At 48.2% G+C, this 22444-nt stretch overlaps 2 protein-coding genes across 11 annotated transcripts in view; one reads left to right on the top strand and one right to left on the bottom strand.

The window, feature by feature from the left end:
- The window catches only part of LOC119842762 (zinc finger protein 239-like), a 605953-nt gene that overhangs the window by 519216 nt on the left and 64293 nt on the right, over positions 1-22444 (top strand). The window lies entirely within an intron of this gene.
- LOC119842751 (zinc finger protein 883-like) lies at positions 300-20931 on the bottom strand. Of its 7 annotated transcripts, none has more exons than XM_043496716.1 (5): positions 19855-20931; positions 18716-18928; positions 8006-8104; positions 4794-7651; positions 300-1204 (listed from the first exon to the last, which is right to left on the bottom strand). In XM_043496716.1, exons 3-4 carry the CDS (start codon positions 8067-8069, stop codon positions 6009-6011), a joined length of 1707 nt encoding a protein of 568 aa, XP_043352651.1. In that variant the 5' UTR covers positions 8070-8104; positions 18716-18928; positions 19855-20931; the 3' UTR covers positions 300-1204; positions 4794-6008. The 7 variants fall into 7 exon arrangements, with proteins under 7 accessions (XP_043352651.1, XP_043352652.1, XP_043352650.1 ...); XM_043496717.1 differs by having other exon boundaries at positions 4794-7640; positions 8001-8104; positions 19855-20930; XM_043496715.1 differs by lacking the exon at positions 18716-18928 and having other exon boundaries at positions 4794-7640; positions 8001-8104; positions 19855-20930.

Below are 22444 nucleotides of genomic sequence, written 5' to 3'. Positions count from 1 at the left end.
ACTCCGCCGTTCCCATCTGCAGGTGTTCCTCCTAGAGGCACGTCCTTCCCCTTCTCCCTGTGCGCCATCCTGGCTGGGAAAAGAGTGAGAACAAGAGGGGAGAAGGGAGAGAGGAGCAAATCCCCGCATGAGAGAGATCTTGTCACCTGTCTGCTTGGCTGAAGAGCTGACCTTGCCCTGAAACCTGCATAGCTGCTCCTTGCTCAGGGGACAACTTTGCACACAACAAGGTGCCACAAGTACTCCTTTTCTTTTTGCGAATACAGACTAACACGGCTGCTACTCTGAAACCTGTCAGATAAGAGTGAGTCTAGAGGCTGAATTAAAGAAGAGAGACATTTCATTTGGGAAAACAAGATACTGTATGGGAGAGAATTTTCCTCATTTAGAAGAAGAAACTAGTGTGATCCACTGAATCAGCCAGAAACTTCTGTGTGACATGAACAACAGGGGAAGGAGCAGAGAGATTTGAACTGGGTAGATTGTATGCAAAGTGCAATATCCTAATGCAAGGTATTTAACACCATGCAGTAGCAATACATCAGGCCATAAAGCAACAATATTTTGCTGTTGCATGTTTCATTTATCTTTGGGGTGAATTGTGCTTTGGGATTTCATTTAAAATGCTTGGGAATCAGAGTTCTGGGTTTCTGCTACCTTTTGTAGTAGCTTTTCCTTGTAAAATAAAAAAACCAATCACTCAGCGGCATGAGGGCTGAAACCTCCTAAAGCGCTTTTACCACAGAGACCTCTGACTGTCCTAATCAGGGAATGTTAGGCTTTTAAAGCTCCAGCTCCTGTTCATGAAGCTGTTTCATAGAATATCAGGATTGGAAGGGACCTCATCTAGTCCAACCCCCTGCTCAAAGCAGGACCAATCCCCAATTTTTGCCCCAGATCCCTAAATGGCCCCCTCAAGGATTGAGCCTACAACCCTGGGTTTAGCAGGCCAATGCTCAAACCACTGAGCTATCCCTCCCCCACATTAAATCCCTACAGACGTATTAAGCTAGTTTAGAATTAGCTGACAAAAATGGAGGCTATGAAGTGTCTGCAGATGGTCCTGAAGGGGGTGAGGGTGGGAAGCTGAATGGGGCTGAGCCAGAATGACACCAACACCTGCCAAGCTACAGATCTGACCTTGCCACTAAGGTGCTGCAAAAGGTTGCACTGAACCTGTTACATCACAGGCTTGTTTACCCAGCTCAGTTGCATGCCATGGTATCACACTGGCTGAGCTACAGGGCAGTGATGTCAGAAGGCTTATTGCAGGGCCATGATATCATGGCATGCAGGTAACACTATCCCAGCCCTGTGGCAGAGCTGGTATCATGCAGGCCTGTTATCAATCCTTTGGTCAAAATGGCACTGAGGCTGGTGATGCCTCTGGCTGAACTGGTATTATGGGATCTGTATGGCTTTGTATTGTGCTCCTGCCATCTTGTTCCTATCCCACACTACCACCTGTACATTGGTGCCCCTGGGCAGCCAGGAAGCTAATTCAAGCTGCTGTTGTCCTCCCTGGAAGAGGGGTAGGTGAAAGGTGAAAGCCAGCTTTGGCACAGCTGGCAGCTCAGAGCCCCTTTGCACAGGTGGCTGGCTACACCAACATGGCACATGGTCAAAGAAGGCACTAGCTTCAGTGTTTGGAGATGGGCAGCAATGGCCTGGATTATGCTCCCTTGGGGGTCAAACCCCTTCAGCATTCAGGGAGCTCTGCCCTATGGAAGATGCTAAACCCCTGCCCCAGAAGCATAGGTACTCAAATTAGGGGTGTTGGGGGTGCTGCCGCACCCCCTGGCTTGAAGTGGTATACACAGGGTTTACAGTTTGGTTCAATGGCTCTGAGCACCCCCACTATACAAATTGTTCCAGCACCCCTGCCCAGAAGCCTGTGAGAGGGTCACATTCCCATATTGCTGACCCACTGGGATAGGGGGAGCTGCTGCTGCTGCAGGGGAAGCCTGAACACTCCAAGAAAAGTGCCTGCTGGCTTAGCATCCACCCAGCACCTGTTCCTGTGCCTATGGCTGTCTGAATCGAGAAGGCAGAGGCGGGAGTAACAGGAATCACACCTAGGAAGAGCCTTCCCAGGAGACCCAGAACCAGACACCAGCCAGGGGACCCTGGGACTTGGCCTCAGCTGGCCCAGCACAGGCAGAGGGACCCTGGGCAGGGCCCTGGTTAGCAAACCTCAGCTGGAGGCACTTCAGACTGAGTCTGGCTGGCACAGCCCAGGCCAGAATTTTAATGCTATTTAGGCATTGCTGTGCTCAGTGTTACAACACCTAACTGACTTAGGAGCCTAAATCTCATTTTCAAAAGGGATTTAGGCACTTTAGAGCCAAAATCCCCATGAGCAATTGATAGGGTTTAGTCTTAAGTGCCCACATCCCTTTGAAAATAAGACATAGGCTCCTAAATCAGTTAGGTGTTGTAACACTGAGCACAGCAATGCCTAAATAGCTTTTAAAATCTGGGGCCAAATCTCCAGGGAGTGATCTCCCAGTTTTCTTTCTGTTTGCTTTCAGGGGGGCATCAGCAGGACACGGAGAGGGATGTGCAGTGAGAACACATCACTCACCCCGTGTGGTGCTCTGTCCCCCTCCACTTGTGAGAAGGCCACACATAGAAGTTGATGAAACTGCTACAGCTGTGGCTAGCACAACTGGTCTTTTAGCACCGGCACTGGAGGACCATATTTTTACAGCAAGAGTTCCCAGCTTTGCCCCCTGCTGTTGACAACCCCCTCATGGGCGCGGCCTTACAAACAGACCCAAGAAATACCCCTCCTCCAGGTATATGACTCCTTGGGTTAATTTGCCTTTGTCTTCCTGGTGATAATCTGTCTTGGCACCCCCACTCGTTTAGCCATCATCTGATTCCTGGTGAAATGCAAGCCTGTGACATCACAGCTGTGAGCCCCAGCACTTGTCAGGACTGTGATGTCAGGCCTTTTGACTGCACTGTTTAATGTGATCTATGACATCACAGCTCTATGGCTGAGCTGGAGGAAGGCATGGGAGCTGGAATGTGAATGCCTGTGACATCACAGGTATGTATTAGAGCTGGTGTCATTTGGCCAAGAGAAGCAAGAACATACGAATGGCCACACTGGGTCAGACTAAAGGTCCATCTAGCCCAGTATCCTGTCTTCCAACAGTGGCCAATGCCAGGTGCCCCAGAGGGAATGAACAGAACAGGTAATCATCAGTGATCCATCCCCTCTCATCCATTTCCAGCTTCTGACCGAGGCTAGGGACACCATCCCTGCCCATCCTGACTAATAGTCATTGATGGACCTATCCTCCATAAATTTATCTAGTTCTTTTTTTAACCCTGTACAGTAACTCCTCACTTAAAGTCATCCCAGTTAACTTTGTTTCATTGTTACATTGCTGATCAATTAGAGAACATGCTTGTTTAAAGTTGTGCAATGCTTTCTTATGACTTTGTTTGGCAGCCGCCTGCTTTGTCCACAGCTTGCAGAAAGAGCAGTCTGTTGGAGCTAGGAAGCAGGGTGGACCAGCAGCCCCCCTATCAGCTCTCTGCTCTCCTAAGTTCCCTGTGTGGCAGCCGCCCAGCAGGCTATCAATTGCTGGGAAGCTCAGCTGTCCCACCCCCCACTACCATGATGCTAGTTCATCATTTAGCAGTAAGGCATTCCCTGGGAAATATCCCACACTCTGACTTCACCACCTTAACCAAGCTTCACAATCATCATTACCGTGTATAGTATTAAATTGTTTATTTACCACTTACACTGTGTATATGTGTGTATATATATATATATATAAAATATAGTCTTTTGTCTGGCGGAAATTTTTTTCCTGGAATCTAACCCTCCCATTTACATTAATTCTTATGCGGAAATTGGATTCGCTTAACATCATTTCGCTTCAAGTAGCATTTTTCAGGAACATAACTACAACGTTAAGTGAGGAGTTACTGTATAACGTTATTCCCCTGTTAATATTCCTGTGACATTGGTTTATTAGTATTCATGCTTTTTGTATATTTATTTTTATTATTTCATTATCAATTTAGTAAAAACTGTGTTATCTGGCACTTTACCAACAGGAAAGCTCTATTAACCAGCATTTCTGATCTCTCCCAATACGAATCTTCAATCTAGTAACCGGGACTAGTATATTGCCCAGGAGGTAATGCAATTGCACGTTCTGCACTCTACTTTTATGCAAAAGAGGCAGAAGACAAGTAAGCAAGGTGATGATAGGGATTTATTCAAAAAAGCAGCTTCCAGGATCTGTCATGGGGTCATTACAGATTTAGCCCAATCTCCTACACCTTCTACATCTACAATGATAATTGATGTTGATCATGATGATCCTGAGGCACTGCAAGATCCTGAAGTGCCTTCTGAATCATCAAAGAAAGATTAAATTATGTTCAGTATAGTTTTAGTGTTAAGTGTATTTTTAGTGATCTAGGTGCATGCCATCCGCTGCCCATAGTGATATGTAGTGTCATAAGATAACCTACTGTATAGAAACTTTTACCTGTATACACGTAAGGGCTTCAAGAAACCAACCACTCTGTAGTGCAGTACTACTACTGGATTGGTAAGTACCTGTATACTATTTTATACTTTATTCATTTTACTGTATTCTAATTCTTTGAAAATTGGTATTCCATTGTAAGTATAACTTTAGAATATTTGATTAACTGGCATCCCCTATTCCCCCAACATGCCAGATAACAAAGCTTTTACTGTAATTTCAGTTACTTTTCCATATCAAATAGATATATCTTTTGTGTACATGTACACAAACACACACACAACTTTCCTTGATAAGTCCCTAAGGAGCTGTGTCAGCATTTCAGCCATCGTACAATTATTTTATTTTGATTTCTAAAGTTTCCCTTGAGAGCTTTCTCAAACCACATATACCTGCAGTTTAAAATCAAACAGTACAAAACAGAAGGATACCCAACAACTACAAAAAGGTTCCTGCTACTGGATTAACTCAAGTAACTTTCCAACCATTTCCCCCTTCAAGTTTAATGAAAAATCCTCTTTACAATACACTGCAAGATACTTTTGTCTTCTTTAACGGTGTAAAATAATACTTAGGAGTCCAATCCTTCCAACAAGCTCTAGAAAATATTCAAGAGGTCCCCAGGAGAAAGTCTTTTTTCTATTTGTGTATTTTCTCCATACATATCCCTCTATCTGTCGGCTTAAACATTTCCATACTGAGCATAATCGTTGTATAAGAAAGCAGAATCAAACATCTAGCTGCATGAGGTATTTGTGTGCTCCCTCTGGCACGTCCAGATTCTGCAGAATCTAAGCTTTGATTTGTTAGAGGAAGGGAACCTTCCAAACGCGAGGTAAGTCTGGTTCAGTGGTGTCTGCAGAAAGCCCCGCCCCTTTCCTCTTGCGGTGGGGTTTAAGCTAAATCCCGATGGCACTGTACATGCCAGCCAAACGGTGTCATTGTTCGTTCTTGTAGCAGAGGGGATGGGGGGAAGGGAGCGATGGCTGCGTGAACTGCTGCAGCGGAGGACATGCTGAGGGAAGACAGGAGGAGAAATACAGAGGCAGGGGAGGGACACCTGTAAAGAAGGGTGGGGAAGACACCCAAAGGGTGGGAAAAAGCAGCAGATTTTACCAGGAAGTGATGGCGCAAGTGACTAATGGTGGTCATTAAAAGTATCAGGATTGGCTTTTAGAGATGCTGAGACTCCAATTGAGGGGAATACAGTATCCTAACCCTGCCAATTCTTCCCCTGCTTTGAGCAGGGGGTTGGACTAGATGACCTCCTGAGGTCCCTTCCAACCCTGATATTCTATGATTATATGATTCCTTATCCCCCAGTCTCCAAACACTTAATACCCTTAGCAGCCAGCTGCCCCCCACTGCTTCCCATCACCTCCAATCCTGCCCTCTGGGTGCCTTGGGAAATCCCAGCCATAATGCCCTCCTCTAATACTGCTCCTGAGGCTGGCGGCCTGGGAAGCGGTTAAGGGGATGGGGGATCTTTCAGTCCAGGGAGATTAAGACATTCTCCCTTCCTGCACTGTCCTGGCAGGAGGCAGAGGAGCTTGGTGGCTCAGCAGCCAGGTCAGCTGCACTTAAAAGGGGCTGACTGAGGTCTCCCCTGCCCTGACTGGGATTTGCCAGACCAGGCGTAAGCTGAGGGTCACTGATCAGTTTGGGTCTGGTTATGGCTGCCTCCTCACCCCACAGCTGGGCAGCCGGGTACTCTCGAGCCCAGTTCCACGCCCGCCCGCTGGAATCGATGAATGTATGGTTCATTTCTGCCATCCAGTCGGGGGGCTCGGAGAGCATCTCTGCCTCGTGGACTCTCTCATGCCTCGTGAGGCTGGAGAGCTGAGTGAAGCTTTTGCTGCACATAGAGCATTTAAATGGTTTCAGGTCCATGTGGGTGATCTGGTGCCTGGCCAGGATGGAGTGCTTGACAAAGCTCTTCCCACACTGGGTGCATTTATGGGGCTTCTCGGCTGTGTGATGTTTGAGGTGTGCCTGGAGATTTGATCTCTGAGTGAAGTGTTTACCACACTCTTCACATGTGTAGGGCTTCCCCCCTGCATGGCTAATCTGGTGGAGGAGCAGCTCTGAGCTCTGAAGAAAGCATTTCCCACAATCCGGGCAGACGCTGGGTTTCTCACCTGCGTGGATTCTCTGGTGCTCAGAAAGAGCTGAACTCACACCGAAACTTTTCCCGCAGTCAGAGCACTGGTAGCATTTCTGCCCTGTGTGGATTCTCTGATGTGTGACGAGACCTCTGCTGTCCCTGAACCTTCTCCAGCAGTCAGGGCATTTGTAGAGCTTCTCGTCTGATGGGAGTCTCTGATGTGCAAGAAGGGGGGAGCTTTCCAGCTCCTCCTCCTTTGCGTGCACGCGCTGGTGTCTAGCTAAATGGGACCTCACGCTGAAGCTCTTCCTGCAGTCCGGGCACTCATAAGGCCTCTCTCCCGTGTGGGTCCGGTGGTGCCTTGTGAGGTCTGAGTTGTTACTGAAGCATTTCCCGCAGTCCGGGCATTTATAGGGTCTCTCTCCTGTGTGGATTCTCCGATGGTGAATAAAGTTTGAGCTCTCGCTGAAGCTTTTCCCACAGTCCAGGCACTTGTAGGGTCTCTCTCCCGTGTGCAGTCTCTGGTGGGTGATCAGGTGTGAGCTCACGCTGAAGCTCTTCCCACAGTCACTGCATTTGTAGGGCTTCTCTCCCGTGTGCAGCCTTTGGTGTCTAACAAGGGCTGATTTCTGGGTAAAACTTTTCTCACAGTCAGCGCATTTATTGGGCTTCTCTCCGGGGTGGATGGTCTGCTGACCACTAAGTTCTGAGCTCTGTCTACAGCTCTTCCAAGACACAGTGCGTGTATCTCCATTTTCACCTCCTTTCCCTTCTCTCTGACAGGCTGAGATGTCTTCTGGTTTCTTGAGTCCTTCTCTGCAGCAAGTGGATTTTCTCTCTCCCTTCCCTGGCTGGTTTTTCTGATGCTTCTCCAGCCTGCGCTGACTCTCACAGGCTTCTCCCTGCTCATGACTCTGGGAAACATCCCTTTCAGCTCTTCCCAATAGCATCCCAGGCTGTTCCACTTGCTCGGGACCTTCCTGCTGAGGGGTCTCTTCCTTGTTCTCACTCACTGTCTCATCACCTGCTGGGACGGAAAGAGAATCCAGACAGGAGTCATTCCCTGTGCTGGGGAGACAGAGAACCTCAGAGAGGGGAACAAGAAATGGGGGAACAAACCCAAATAACAAATGGAGAGATTGGAACATCAGGAGATGAATCCCCTGGAGGAAATGGGGGAAGGGACAAGTTCCCACCCAAACACTCCAGCTGTCAGGCAGGGTGGATGGGAAGCTATGATGAGTGACATCTGCAATGAGGATAAGACCCTTGTGGGGGACAGTCCTGGGGAAGGCAGAACTGGGGAAACACATGGGATGTTGGTGGGAATCCCTCATTTTTACTTTACTCGCTGATGGCTACCAAGTTAGTTTAACCTCACCTGAAATCTCCCATTCTTCACAGCCCTGGAGATCTGGGACCCGTGGCTCTTCCCCTTGTTCCATCTGAGAGCTCACACTGCAGTTGTCAATGAGTAATCCTGCTCAGGAGAAAACACACAAACAACTGAGATCAGGGTTTATTCCGTTTCCTTACAATAAAGTGTTACATGGGGTTTTAACCCAGCCTTATTCCATGCTGAAGAGCTTGGGATCTGAACAGATGGGAACCTGGTCACAGAGACCCTTTGTGAGAGACAGATGCCTGCTGAGCAATGTGTGGTTCCCCTTGTAGATTTTAAGGCCTGTGTTGCAGGGCAGAGGTATAACACCGTTGGATGCCCTACTAAAGACCCAGCTTCCCCCTTCTTCCCTGAAGGGTGGCTGGGTACATGGGACAAGACCCTTAGCTGGGAGCCCAGCTGCAGGCCCTAACAAGGGCAGGCTCAGTGTAATCTGCTGAGCCAAGTGGAACCAGCTGGATTGCTGACTGGGAAGAAATATAAACCCAGGGAAGAGCTCAAAGGGGAGACTAGCCAGGCAGAAGGATAGGAGGGTTGGGGCTCTGTCTCTGGTGGCTGACACAAGCCTCAAAGGCCAGGGGACCCAGTGAGGGGTCAGAGTAGGGACCAGTGTTGGGGGAACTGGGACGTGTCATAAATATAAAGGGAAGGGTAAATGCCTTTAAATTCCCTCCTGGCCAAAGGAAAAACCCTTTCACCTGTAAAGGGCTAAGAAGCTAGGATAACCTTGCTGGCACCTGACCAAAATGACCAATGAGGAGATAAGATACTTTCAAAAGCTGGAGGGAGGGAGAAACAAAGGCTCTCTCTATCTGGGTGATGCTTTTGCTGGGAACAGAACAGGAATGGAGTCTTAGAATTTAGTAAGTAATCTAGCTAGATATGTGTTAGATTATGTTTTTTTTTAAATGGCTGAGAAAATAGCTGTGCTGAATGGATATTCCTGTTTTTGTGTCTTTTTGTAACTTAAGGTTTTGCCTAGAGGGATTCTCTATGTTTTGAATCTGATTACTCTGTAAGATAGTTACCATCCTGATTTTAGAGGTGATTCTTTTACTTTTTCTTCTATTAAAATTCTTCTTTTTAGAACCTGATTGCTTTTTTCATTGTTCTTGAGATCCAAGGGTTTGGGTCCGTGTTCACCTGTGCAGATTGGTGAGGATTTTTATCAACCCTTCCCCAGGAAAGGGGGTGTAGGGTTTGGGGAGGATTTTGGGGGGAAAGACATTTCCAAGCGGGCTCTTTCCCGGTTATATATCTATTAGATGCTTGGTGGTGGCAGCGATAAAGTACAAGGGCAAAAGGTAAAATAATTTGTACCTTGGGGAAGTTTTAACCTAAACTGGTAAAAATAAGCTTAGGTGGCTTTCATGCAGGTCCCCACATCTGTACCCTGGAGTTCAGAGTGGGGAAGGAACCTTGACATGGTGGCAGTGGTGGGATTAACTTGAAGTCACTTTGAGATCAATTTGAGATTGATTTTTTTTTTTTTGAACCAGAAGCACAGATTTTAAAAGGAAATTTTTTTTTCCCTTTGGCTTGCTGGAAAGCAGGTTTTAAGCTGAAAGCAGTTAGAGGGTTTTTTTTTTTTCTCTGCTTCAGGGCCAGAGCAGAGACAAAAGGGGATTGTCTTTTGTGAGCTGGCGTTTTCTCTACCCAAAGGCAGGGTAGTTAAGCTCCTGCAGGGAAATTCACAAGTCTTCACAGACCTGAAGTTGTTTTTTACCTTAGAGCAACTAGAGGGGTTTTCTGCCTATTTACTTGGAGACAAAGGTGTTAGGGTTTTGTTTTTAAGGATTTTTCTGTAGGCTGACAATCACTATCAGAGAACATGGGTATCCGGACAGCACAGGACAATCTTACAAGCCAAGTTTTTTTTGTTTTTTGTTTTTCTTTCTAACTTTCAGGTGTAAAGTTAGTTTAAAAAAAACAGAGGTTAGGATGACAGACTGCACTGTTCAACAGAAGCTGGAATTAGCCAGATTTGAGGCTGAGGAAAGACAAAAGGAACATGAAAGACGGATAGAACTCAGACAGATGGAGATGGAGGGAAAGGAAAAAGAGAGGAAGCATGTACTGGAGATGGAGAAGGCAAAGGCTCAACAGAATATACCAACAAACCCTAGCAATCCTTCTCCAGGTATCACTTCCCATCCCAGAAAGTTCCCCACCTAGAAGGTAGGCGATGATACCGAGGCCTTCTTAGAAAACTTCGAAAGGACCTGCCTTGGGTACAGCATCTCTCCAGACCAATACATGGTAGAGCTGAGGCCACAGCTCAGTGGACCCTTAGCTGTGATGGTGGCTGAAATGCCTAAGGAACACACGAAGAAGTATGAACTGTTTAAAACCAAGGCGAGAGTCAGAATGGGGCTAACACCTGAGCATTCCCATCGGCGGTTCAGAGCCCAAAGGTGGAAACCAGATGCGTCATTTACCTGACAAGCCTACCACATTGTGAAACATTGGGATACCTGGATATCAGAAGCAAGTGTTAAATCTCCAGAAGATTTGCCCTTCCTAATGCAAATGGAGCAGTTCTTAGAGGGTGTTCCTGAGGAAATAGAAAGATACATCCTAGATGGGAACCCCAAAACTGTAATTAAGGCAGGGAAGATTGGAGCCAAATGGGTGGAGGTGGCAGAAAAGAAAAAAACTGGCCGCAATTGGAGCGGATACCAGAAGGGACAACCTCAGACCACAATCTACTACCGGGGGCAGCCCAAGGCCCCAACTACCCCCCAAGGAACCCTCCAGACACCTTATCATCCTGCCACACTGTTCTCCAGCAACCCATCTCGCCCCAGTGACCCGTCAGCTGGATGATGTTTTAAATGTAACGAGCCGGGGCATGTAAAGGCCAACTGCCCCAAGAACCCCAATAGATTACAGTTCATTGCACCGGAATCACACCAGAGGTCCTCAGGCCCAGATACCCTCGGAGCGGAGGGAAACTGTGAGTGTGGGTGGGAAGAAGGTCACCATGTAGAGGGACACCGGAGCACAAGTGTCTGCTATCCATGCTTCCTTAGTGGACCCCAATTTAATCAACCCAGAGATCCAAGTGACGATTCAACCTTTCAAGTCAAACTCTTTCAATTTGCCTACAGCCAAGTTGCCTATCCAGTACAAAGGCTGGTCAGGAACGTGGACTTTTGCAGTCTGTGATGATTATCCCATCCCCATGCTGCTGAGGGAAGACTTGGCCAGTCGTGTGAAGCTAGCCAAGAGGGTGGGAATGGTCACCCGCAGCCAGGCTAAACAAGCTGTCACACCTAGCTCTGTTCTGGAAACTTCTACCAGGACCCGGTCAGAGGTGATGGACCCGGACCCCAGGCCAACATCTGCAAATGCAGTAGTGGATCCAGTCCCAGAGACCCAGACAGAGCCAGTCCCGGAACCGGCGGAACAACTAGCACCAGACTCATTGCTAGCATTGAACCCAGTACTTGCAATCCCAACACCAGAGGGCCCCACCAAACCTGAACCGGCAGCAGTCAATAACGCTGCACAAGATGCTCAGCTGGAGCCTGAACTCCAGCAGAGAGCAGTTCACAGTCAACGGAAACAGCCCCCTCGCCTACATCGCTTCCAGAGGGACCAAGCATAGATCCACAATCCAATGTGTCCAGCATCAAGGGAACAGTTCCAGACCGAACAGGAAGCGGATGAAAGCCTCCAGAGAGCTTGGACGGAGGCCCGGAGCAACCCACTGCCTCTCTACTCTTCTAATCGATCCAGGTTTGTTGTAGAAAGAGGACTTTTATACAAGGAAACTCTTTCTGGTGGACACCAGGAAGACTGGCATCCTCAGACGGTTGGTAGTTCCAACTAAGTACCGGGTCAAGCTCTTGAGCTTAGCCCACGATCATCCTAGTGGCCATGCTGGGGTGAACAGGACCAAAGACCGTTTGGGGAGGTCATTCCACTGGGAGGGAATGGGCAAGGATGTTTCTACCTATATCCAGTCTTGTGAGGTATGCCAAAGAGTGGGAAAACCCCAAGACCAGGTCAAAGCCCCTCTCCAGCCACTCCCCATCATTGAAGTTCCATTCCAGCGAGTAGCTGTGGATATTCTGGGTCCTCTTCCGAAAAAGACACCCAGAGGAAAGCAGTACATCCTGACTTTTTCATGGATTTTGCCATCCGATGGCTGGAAGCAGTAGCTCTAAGCAACACCAGGGCTAAAAGTGTGTGCCAGGCACTAGCAGACACTTTTGCCAGGGTAGGTTGGCCCTCCGACATCCTCAGAGATGCAGGAATTAATTTCCTGGCAGGAACTATGGAAAGCCTTTGGGAAGTTCATGGGGTAAATCACTTGGTTGCCACCCCTTATCACAATCAAACAAATGGCATGGTGGAGAAGTTTAATGGAACTTTGGGGGCCATGATATGTAAATTTGTAAATGAGCACTCCAATTATCGGGACCTAGTGTTGCAGCAGTTGCTCTTTGCCTACAGAGCTGTACCACATCCCAGTTTAGGGTTTTCACCATTTGAACTTGTATATGGCTGCAAGGTTAAGGGGCCATTACAGTTGGTGAAACAGCAATGGGAGAGGTTTACACCTTCTCCAGGACCTAACATTCTGGACTTTGTAACTAACCTACAAAACACCCTCCGACTCTCTTTAGCCCTTGCTTAAGAAAACCTACAGGATGTTCAAAAAGAGCAAAAAGCCTGGTATGATAAACATGCAAGAGAGCATTCCTTCCAAGCAGGGGACCAGGTCGTGGTTTTAAAGGCGCTCCAGGCCCATAAAATGGAAGCGTCATGGGAAGGGCCATTCACAGTCCAGGAGCGCCTGGGAGATGTTAATTATCTCATAGCATTCCCCACCTCCAACCTGAAAGCCTAAGGTGTACCATATTAATTCTCTAAAGCTCTTTTATTCCAGAGAATTAAAGGTTTGTCAGTTTACAGCCCAGGGAGGAGATGACGCTGAGTGGCCTGAAGGTGTCTACTATGAAGGGAAAAGTGCTGGTGGCGTGGAAGAGGTGAATCTCTCCATAACCCTTGGGCGTATGCAGCGACAGCAGATCATGGAGCTGTGCACTAGCTACATGACGACATTCTCAGCCACCCCAGGAGTGACTGAATGGGCATACCACTCCATTGACACAGGTAATGCTCACCCAATTGAAGTCCAACCTTACCAGGTGACTCCTCAAGCTAAAACTGCTATAGAATGGGAGATCCAGGATATGCTACAGATGGGTGTAATTCACCCCTTTGGCAGTGCATGGGCATCTCAGTGGTTCTAGTTCCCAAACCAGATGGGGAGATACCTTAAACTAAATGTTGTAATCCACGCAAAAAATGTAACTCACCCAGACAACTATCCAATGCCACGCGTAAATGAACTATTAGAGAAACTGGGATGGGCCCAGTTCATCTCTACCTTCGACTTAACCAAGGGGTACTGGCAGGTTCCGCTAGGTGAATCCGCCAAGGAAAGGTCAGCCTTCACCACACATGCCGAGCTGTATGAATTTAATGTACTCCCTTTCGGGCTGCAGAATGCACCCACCACTTTCCAAAGACTTCTGGATTGTCTCCTAGCAGAATCAGGAGAATATGCAGTCGCCTACCTTGACTATGTGGCCATATTTTCGGATTATTGGGCAGAACACCTGGAACATCTACAAAAAGTCTCTGAGCGCATAAGGGAGGCAGGACTAACTGTTAAGGCTAAGAAGCTTCAAATAGGCCTAAACAGAGTGACTTACCTTGGACACCAGGTGGGTCAAGGAACTATCAACCCCCTACAGGCCAAAATGGATGCTAGCCAAAAGTGGCCTGTCCCAAAGTCAAAGAAAGAGATGCAATCCTTCTTAGGCTTGGCCGGTTATTACAGGCGATTTGAACCACAATACAGTCAAATCGCCGTCCCACTGACAGACCTAACCAAAAAGAAACAGCCAAATGCCGTTCAGTGGACCGAAGAGCGTCAGAAGGCCTTTAACCAGCTTAAAGCGACACTCATATCTGACCCTGTACTAAGGGCCCCAGACTTTGACAAACCATTCCTAGTAACCACAGATGCCTCCGAGCATGGTGTGGGAGCAGTTTTAATGCAGGAAGGACAGGATCAAGAATTCCACCCTGTAGTGTTTCTCAGCAAGAAGCTGTCTGAGAGGGAAAGCAATTGGTGAGTCAGTGAAAAAGAATGTTATGCCATTGTCTAAGCTCTGGAAAAGCTACGCCCATATGTTTGGGGACGGCATTTCCACCTGCTGCGCTACAGTGGCTTCATACCGCCACGGGAAATAACAAACTTATTCGGTGGAGTTTAGCTCTCCAAGATCTTGATTTCAACATCCAACACATCTCAGGAACTTTTAACAAAGTGGCTGATGCACTTTCCTGTGAAAGTTTCCCAGAATCAACTGGTTAAAATCATCCTTGAGATGTGGAAAATTTGTTTATATAATTGGCAGTATATTTAGAGGTGCATGTATCTTATTAATTCTGTTTTCTCCTAGAGCTCCAGGAAGAAATCACAGCCAGTGTTTCACCCTATCTGTGATTTGGGGGGCATGTCATAAATATAAAGGGAAGGGTAAACACCTTTAAAATTCCTCCTGGCCAGAGGAAAAACCCTTTCACCTGTAAAGGGTTAAGAAGCTAGGATAACCTTGTTGGCACCTGACCAAAATGACCAATGAGGAGATAAGATACTTTCAAAAGCTGGAGGGAGGGAGAAACAAAGGCTCTCTCTGTCTGGGTGATGCTTTTGCTGGGAACAGAACAGGAATGGAGTCTTAGAACTTAGTAAGTAATCTAGCTAGATATGTGTTAGATTCTGTTTTGTTTAAATGGCTGAGAAAATAGCTATGCTGAATGAATGGATATTCCTGTTTTTGTGTCTTTTTGTAATTAAGGTTTTGCCTAGAGGGATTCTCTGTTTTGAATCTGATTACCCTGTAAGGTAGTTACCATCCTGATTTTACAGAGGTGATTCTTTTTACTTCTATTAAAATTCTTAAGAACCTGATTGCTTTTTTCATTGTTCTTAAGATCCAAGGGTTTGGGTCTGTGTTCACCTATGCAAATTGGTGAGGATTTTTATCAACCCTTCCTCAGGAAAGGGGGTGTAGGGTTTGGGGAGGATTTTTTGGGGGGGAAAGACATTTCCAAGCGGGCTCTTTCCCGGTTATATATCTGTGAGACACTTGGTGGTGGCAGAAATAAAGTTCCAGGGCAAAAGGTAAAATAGCTTGTATCTTGGGGAAGTTTTAACCTAAGCTGGTAAAAATAAGCTTAGGGGGTTTTCATGCAGGTCCCCACATCTGTACCCTAGAATTCAGAGTGGGGAAGGAACCCTGATAGGACTGTACAGCCACTGTAAATAAAAACACAGGTGAGGCACCTGAGACCCTTTCTTTTGCCAGCCCAAACACAGGGACAAGGGGAAGGAAACTTGTGCTGCTCTGTGACAGCCAAAAGGAAACATTGCGGTCACTTTGTGTGACGTTAGGAGACTAAGGGAACCAAAAGAGCATTCTAAAGCGCACACTAGCTATGAAATGTAGAGCAACCCCCCATCCAGGTCCCACTGGCGCCATGAGGCTAGATTGGCTCAAGGCCCACAAAAGAGAGAATCCCAGTTTGTTTTCTGAGTGTGGATTTTTCATGCAAGTTCCTTAAAACCAGATGCTCCCAGATAAGGATGTGAATGTTAAGTAGCCTCTTGTTGCATTCTGCAAGCATAAGAGCTTTGCTCTGCCAATTCTGTACAAGATTTCCCCTCCCTTCATTGTTCATAGACTTCAAGGCCAGAAGGAACCATTGTGATCATCTAGTCTGACCTACTGTATGATACAGACCAGAGACCTGCCCCACAATAATTCCTGTTTCAACTTGAGTATATTTTTAGGAAAACATCCAACCTTGATTTAAAAATAGTCAGTGATGGAGAATCTACCAAGACCCTGAGTAAGATGTTCCAATGGTTAATTCCCCTCACTGTTAAAAATTTGTACCTTATTTGCAGGCTGAATTTGTCTAGTTTCAACTTCCAGGCACTGGATCATGTTAGACCTTTGCTAAATTGAAGAGCCCTTAAATTATTTAAAAAAAAAAAAACCCATGATGATACTTATAGACAATGATCAAGTCATCCCTTCACCTTCTCTTTGCTAAGCTAAATCGATTGACCTTTTGGAGCTCTCACTTTAGGGCAGGTTTTCCAATCCTTTAATCATTCTTGTGGCTCTCCTCTGAATCCTTTCCTATTTCTCAAAATCCTTCTAGAATTGTGGACACCAGAACTGGGCACAGAATTCCAGCAGTGGTTACACCAGTGCCAAATAGAGAGGTAAAACAACCTCTCTACTCCAATGCACTATTCCTGTTTATACATCCAAGGATTATATTAGTTTGTTTGGCCACAGTGACACAGTTGGGCCCAGATCTGCAGATGGATTCTTAGGCACCTAAGAAGTCACTGGAACAGCACTGGTATCCACAAAACCTGAGTTAGGTGCAGATGCTCCCAGTACAATGAATGGGGAGAAACAGACGCCTTAGCAGGGGATCCACAAAAGCCAGCACATTAGGCAGGGAAACATCTAAACTGGACAGTGTCAGATGCCAACAAGAGGGGTGTGTTCAAAGTCCTGCCCCTCCAATGCAGATAGGTCACCTCAATGCAGGCTGCAGGGAGGCTTTTAGCTTGGCTTGCAATTCCCAGCTTGGAACTTGTCAGATGGCTCAGGCCCCTAAGTTGTTTCTTGTGAGAAGGAGAGAGGTGCCTGCCTCACTCGGCATAAAATAGTCAGAGGAGCAGAAGGTGAAGGCAGGGCCTGCCTTATAACTTTTAGCCTAGTCATGTGGTTAGAGCTCTAAGTGGAGATTTGGGAGACCTAGGTTCAAGTCCCCCTTCTCTCAAAGGGGAGGAACGCTTTGAACAAGGTGAGTGCTCCAACCACTGGGCTATCAGATAGTCTAACAGGGGCCTTCCGCAATCTCTCCTGCTGAAGCCGTTCCACTGTGGATCAAATAATGAGAGAGTCACTGTGCCAGAGAGGGCACAAGGGACATGAATCTGTAGCCTGGTGGTTAGGGCACCCAGGAACGAGCCTCCGGGTGCAGTCCCCTGGCTCCAATGCCTACTGGATCAGGTGCCACAGGCAAGCAAACACCTATCATCCCCTGGTTTGTGGGTCACTCTGGGACTTAGGGGGGACATAGGTGTCCAGGTGGCTGTGTGCATTGCCAGAGGCAGAAGCTGAGGTGTGGAGGGAACTTTTACCCTGAAAACAGGGGTTGAATGAGTTTAGGTGCCTGCAGGAATAGAGCAGGGTTTTTGTGGAGCCTATAACTGAGATTTAGGTGCCTACTTATCTTGGGGATCTGGGCTTGGAACTCATGTTCAGCTGATTATCCACCATGTGCCTTTCAGAGTCACTGCTTCCCATGATTCATAGATATTAAGGTCAGAAGGGACCATTATGATCACCTAGTCTGACCTCCTGCACAATGCAGACCACGGAATCTCACCCGCCCACTCCTGAAATAAACCTCTCACCTATGTCTGAGCTATCGAAGTCCTCAAATCATGGTTTAAAGAAGAGTTCCCTTCCCTGAAAGTACAGCCCATGGTATTTGTTCCTAGACAGGTGAAAGCAATGTGTACAAGACACATTCTCTGAAAGTCATCAAGGGCTGGGCTCAAACTCACAATACACAGGTTCACTGGCCACAGCACGTCACCTTCAGCAACCCCGGCTGCTCTGCTCAGCCCCAAAGGCTGCTGCACTTTCAGGGACACTGATTTTGAGTACCTCACATGTCAGTGCCCACGGTGAAACGGTTATGGATCTTAAGAGGTGCTAGAGCCAGTGGGAACTGTGCCTGACCGAAGTGACTAGCTGGGTTCCTAAAAAACGGATGCTATCAGTGAGGCCACTTTTTAAAAATGTGTGTCATTAAATGGTCAGCTAGGAAACATGAACACAAGCGTGACCCATTATTACAGGGTAGTCTATTCTGGTGCACAGTTAGCAGCTAGGAAGACATTCATATGCAGTTGTCAGCTTCTAGAAGGACCTTAGCTTAAATTTGGAAGCTAGAAGCATAAATACTTTAAAGCAATTCCTTTCACTGCTTTGGGAAAGTTACTGTTAACTCTATGAGGGTCATTTCAGGGCAGTTCCCAGGAAAGAGGCAAATAAAGTGCATAACAAAACGTGTCAGGTATCACAAAGTGGTACTGTTACACATAGTCTCCAAACCCTTTTCCTAGGCATGTGAGCAAGTTTTGATTCTTGGGTTGATATATTGTGCTTTATTAGTTTTGGATTATGCCAGGTTTGGAGTAGAGGCAGCTTCAGGACAGGAGAAACTGCGTGAGAAGCAGGAGAGATTGCCCTCTAAATTAAAAAGCAGTGAGGAGTACTTGTGGCACCTTAGAAACTAACAAATTTAGTTGGTTTTGCTGATACAGATTAACATGGCTACCACTATGAAACTTATCTCTAAATACAGTCTGCTCGAGACAGAGCTGCTGTCTGGGAACTAGTGTGGGGTTGAGATTCCTAGGAGAAGGGATTGCCCTGCATGCAGTTTGTCCTTCTCATGTCAGGATTGGTGTACAGCAATTTACTCTTACAGTGTATACAGACCGATTTCAAACTTAAGAGAGTATGTTGGTATAGCTCAAGTTCAGTGGCCACAGCATGTCACCTTGAGTCACCCATGTGTGATGAAAACCAGCTGGCTGGAAACCCTCATGGATAATCACTGATTTCTCCCCAACTGTGAAGCCAACCTGCAAGACTTCAGACAACTGCTTCTGCTTGACAGAGGGGTCAGGCTGGTGTCAGAAGGGGATACTGGTGTCAGAAAAGGTGGCATCCAGAATAGGCATCCAAGCTGTTAGTGCAACTCTCTGTTCTGCTGTGATAACAAAACCACCCATCAGAAGTGTATCTGAGTCCAGAGGGATAGAAATTCTGCTTGCACATGTAGCAGCATAATAATTAACAATATAACCCAGTGCTTAATCTGTAATGAAAGAGATGCCGGGGCTCAAGCTGAGCAGCTGGACAGTGGCGGATGCTGGCTGGGCGCTCAGCTCTGAAAGCAGCACTGTTGCCAGCAGCAGCACAGAAGTAAGGGTGGCATGGGACAGTATTGCCACTCTTCCTTCTGTGCTGCTGGTGGCAGTGGCATTGCCTTCCGAGTTGGGCAACTGGAGAGCTACAGCTGCTGGCCAGGAGCCCAGAGGTGTCAGGGCTATGAACTGCCAAGCCTCAAGGTGCCAGGGCTCAGCCCCAGCACAAATTAATCACTGCCTACACTATTATAAAAGACAGAAGTGACGATATGACAAATCTATTTCACTAAAGATTTACCGTAGGATTTTGGCCATGGGGAAGTTGTTGTCAGCATGCCAGATGACACAGTTATATCACAGGGTGTCACACACGTGCATTTAAGATTGTAGGAAAAAACCCTGCAGTGTATAATACAAACATAGGAATTTCCAGACAGGATCAGACCCAGGTATGGACCTAGCCCAATATTCTGTCTCTCACAATGGCCAGCACCAGCTGCTTCAGAGGATGGTGTAGCAGATGTGGGAAAATGTGCCCCCATATTAGGTCTTCTCCTGGTCTCTACTAGCCAGAAATTGGCTTCAGACCTGAAGTGTGATGTCCATGTAAATGTCCAATCCTTTTTTGAATCTTATTAAATTCTTGGCCTCAACAACTTCCTGAGACAATGAGTTCTGAGAAATAATATGTGACCATGTAATAAAACACAGCATCCTAATGCTTAAGAAAAAGGGGGCAATTAAAGATGCACAAGAGGTCCCTTACCTGTGGCCTTTCCTGGCTTTCTCATGCTTGACTGGAGTGATGGGGTGCCATCTAGGAGCCACCCCCTGGTGGCACGCTCAGTCCTCCAGCTCTTTCTCACTCTCTTGCCGTCTTGCAACGATTACTCCCAGACCAGAAGGCTCGACCAACATTCCTCCTTTGCGGGGCTTATTTCACTAACTAAAAAGTACACACCTTTAACCCTTCCAGTCCCTCCATCTCCTGTGAGCTTGGGTGCTAATCCAGCCAGGCATCCTCTCCTAAAGTTCACAGCCTCCTCCTGGGCCTATGTAATCATTCAGATAAGCTAACTGGCCCAGATTTAGGTACCTACGTTCCAGTTACAGGTGCCACTTTTATACAACCTTGCTCTCACTGCACATCTAAATTACTACTGTAAAAGTTCCCTAGCTGCCTAAGTTCCTGTTCTGGTCAAGCACACTGCTGCCTCCCTCTAGGCATCCGGACACTATCTCCTGTCTGAGCCCTAGCACGATCCCTGAACCAGGCTAAGCCAGGCAGGTGAATGCCTAACTTCCCTGCAAGGCCTGATCTGGTAGGTGTGCTCAGAGCATGCCTAGCAGCCAGGGCCCGTCCCAAACCCAGAGAAGGTGCCCATGGTATAACTCAGAGCCCAGAAGTTAGCACTCAGCTGGGATATGGGCCAAACAGGTTCAATTCCCCCCTCTACATAAGGGGGGGGAGAGAAGAGGATCTGACCAGAGATCTGTATACACCCCCTTATTGCTCCGGCTGTCCCCTCCGGTCTCTTCCCCCTGTCTCCCTCCTGCCCCCTCTCCCCTCGGGCTGGGAGATTCGGTCCCTGGCCCGGCCCGGGGCGGTCGCTCTCCCGGCGCTGGCTCGGCTCCTGCAGGCGCTCAGGGGGGCAGAACCGGGGGGCGGGTCAGGGAGGGCAGCAGCTCTGGGACTCGCAGACCCCCGCCTGGGAGCAGAGATGGGTCCCCCCTCCTGCTGGACACAGAGGGCGGTAGGAAAGGGCTCTCCCCACACAGACCCCGCTGAGGAGGGAACAGGAGGATCAGCTGCTCCGGATGGAGCAACAATGTCTGACCCAGGAAGTGCAGCCTCCCTGCAGAAAGCAGCAGCAGCAGCAGCAGCCTCCCCCCCCCCCCCCGCCCCCTCCCGTAGCAACAACCAGGGCCTTCTAGCGGCTGCAGCTAATGAGCTCCTGGGAGCAGAAGCGTGGCACGGGGGGATCCGGCCAGAGCCCTTCTCTCCTGCCTGAGCAGAGAGAAACCTCCAGCGCGAACGAACCTGACAGAGCCCCGGAGAAACCTGCTCCCTGCTGCCAGCCAGGGCTCAGGGCTGCCCCCGGGGCCAGGTGCCCATCAGCCCAGACCCCTTTATCATACCCCAGATCGCTTCTTTTCCTGTAAAATCCATCTCCAGGCAGAGAGCTCCGTCTCCTCCCTTGGGGCTGGGTACGTTGCTCCCCCACATGCCGCAGCTGGAGGAAGCAGCACCCCCTCCTGGTTGGTGTGGTGAGGTCTCTCCCTTTTCCAGTCTGTTTTAACCCCTGCAGCTGGGCCAGGCCCTCAGTCTCCTGTGGCATCTGAGGAGGAAGCTGGGTCTCATGGCTGGGGGTGATGTCAGGCTAGCCCTTTGTGTGTCCAGCACTTTGCCAACCCTGAACGCTCCTGACACTTGTCCCTGGGGCTTAGTGCAGCAGCATGCATGACCCAGCTCTCTGTTGGCCCTCCAGCTCTGCCTGGGTATTGGTCCCCATGCCACCCTTGCTCAAGCCAGCACAGTCAGGAGAAAGGACCCATCCCGCTGCTCCCAGTGGGGTTTCCATGCACCCTGGTCTGGGTGGGGAGCAGGAGCCCTCAGCCTGTTTCCAGCTGGCCTGTGCCAGGACAGGAGGTGAACATTTCTCTCCGCCTGTGACTTCTGGGGGCTCTGGGAGGACCAGCAGCTCCTCAAAAGGTATTCTGGGAAAAGGTCCTAGAAAAGTGCAGATTCAATCATCCACAGAGGGAATCAGTGACTCTGGGTCACAGCCTATGGACCTGACCCAAAGCCCATAGTAGGCAAAGGAAAAGACTCCCACAGACAAGGGGGACAAAATGGCAGAATGAATGGCCACAGTAGGGTACTGCCATTCACTACACAATTAGAGAATTGGGAAAATGTGATTTCAACAATGTTTGTGAAGGTGGCAGTTCATGCTGGTTTCTTCCCAGCAGGGAAAGGTTACAGACCATCTTCTGCAGCAGCCTGAAACCCTCAAAGCTGGGCTGGCTGTCAGGGATAATTATCCCCTGAATGTGCAGGGGGCAGTAGCCCCCTCACCAGCCTGGGAAGCCCCAAAGCCTTGTCTCAAGCTGCCTCCCATACACTCTCAGCAGGGCTAAGGTGAGGGGTGCACTCTGCCCACTGGGCACACAATGGGTGGGGGTCAGGGCGCTGGAACAATTTGCATAGTGGGGTTGCCCAGAGCCATTGAACCAAATTGTAAACCCTGTGTATGATGGAAACCACTTCAAGTCAGGGTGCAGCAGAACCCGTTCACCCCTAATTCCAGCACCTATAGTGGGGGGACATCCCGACATCAGTCCCCCGCGGCTCT

The sequence above is a fragment of the Dermochelys coriacea genome, chromosome 14 (genome assembly GCF_009764565.3).
Source record: "Dermochelys coriacea isolate rDerCor1 chromosome 14, rDerCor1.pri.v4, whole genome shotgun sequence".
Taxonomy (NCBI): Eukaryota; Metazoa; Chordata; order Testudines; family Dermochelyidae; genus Dermochelys; species Dermochelys coriacea.
Note: the sequence above shows the minus strand (reverse complement) of the source record. Positions and strands in the feature narration are given on the sequence as shown.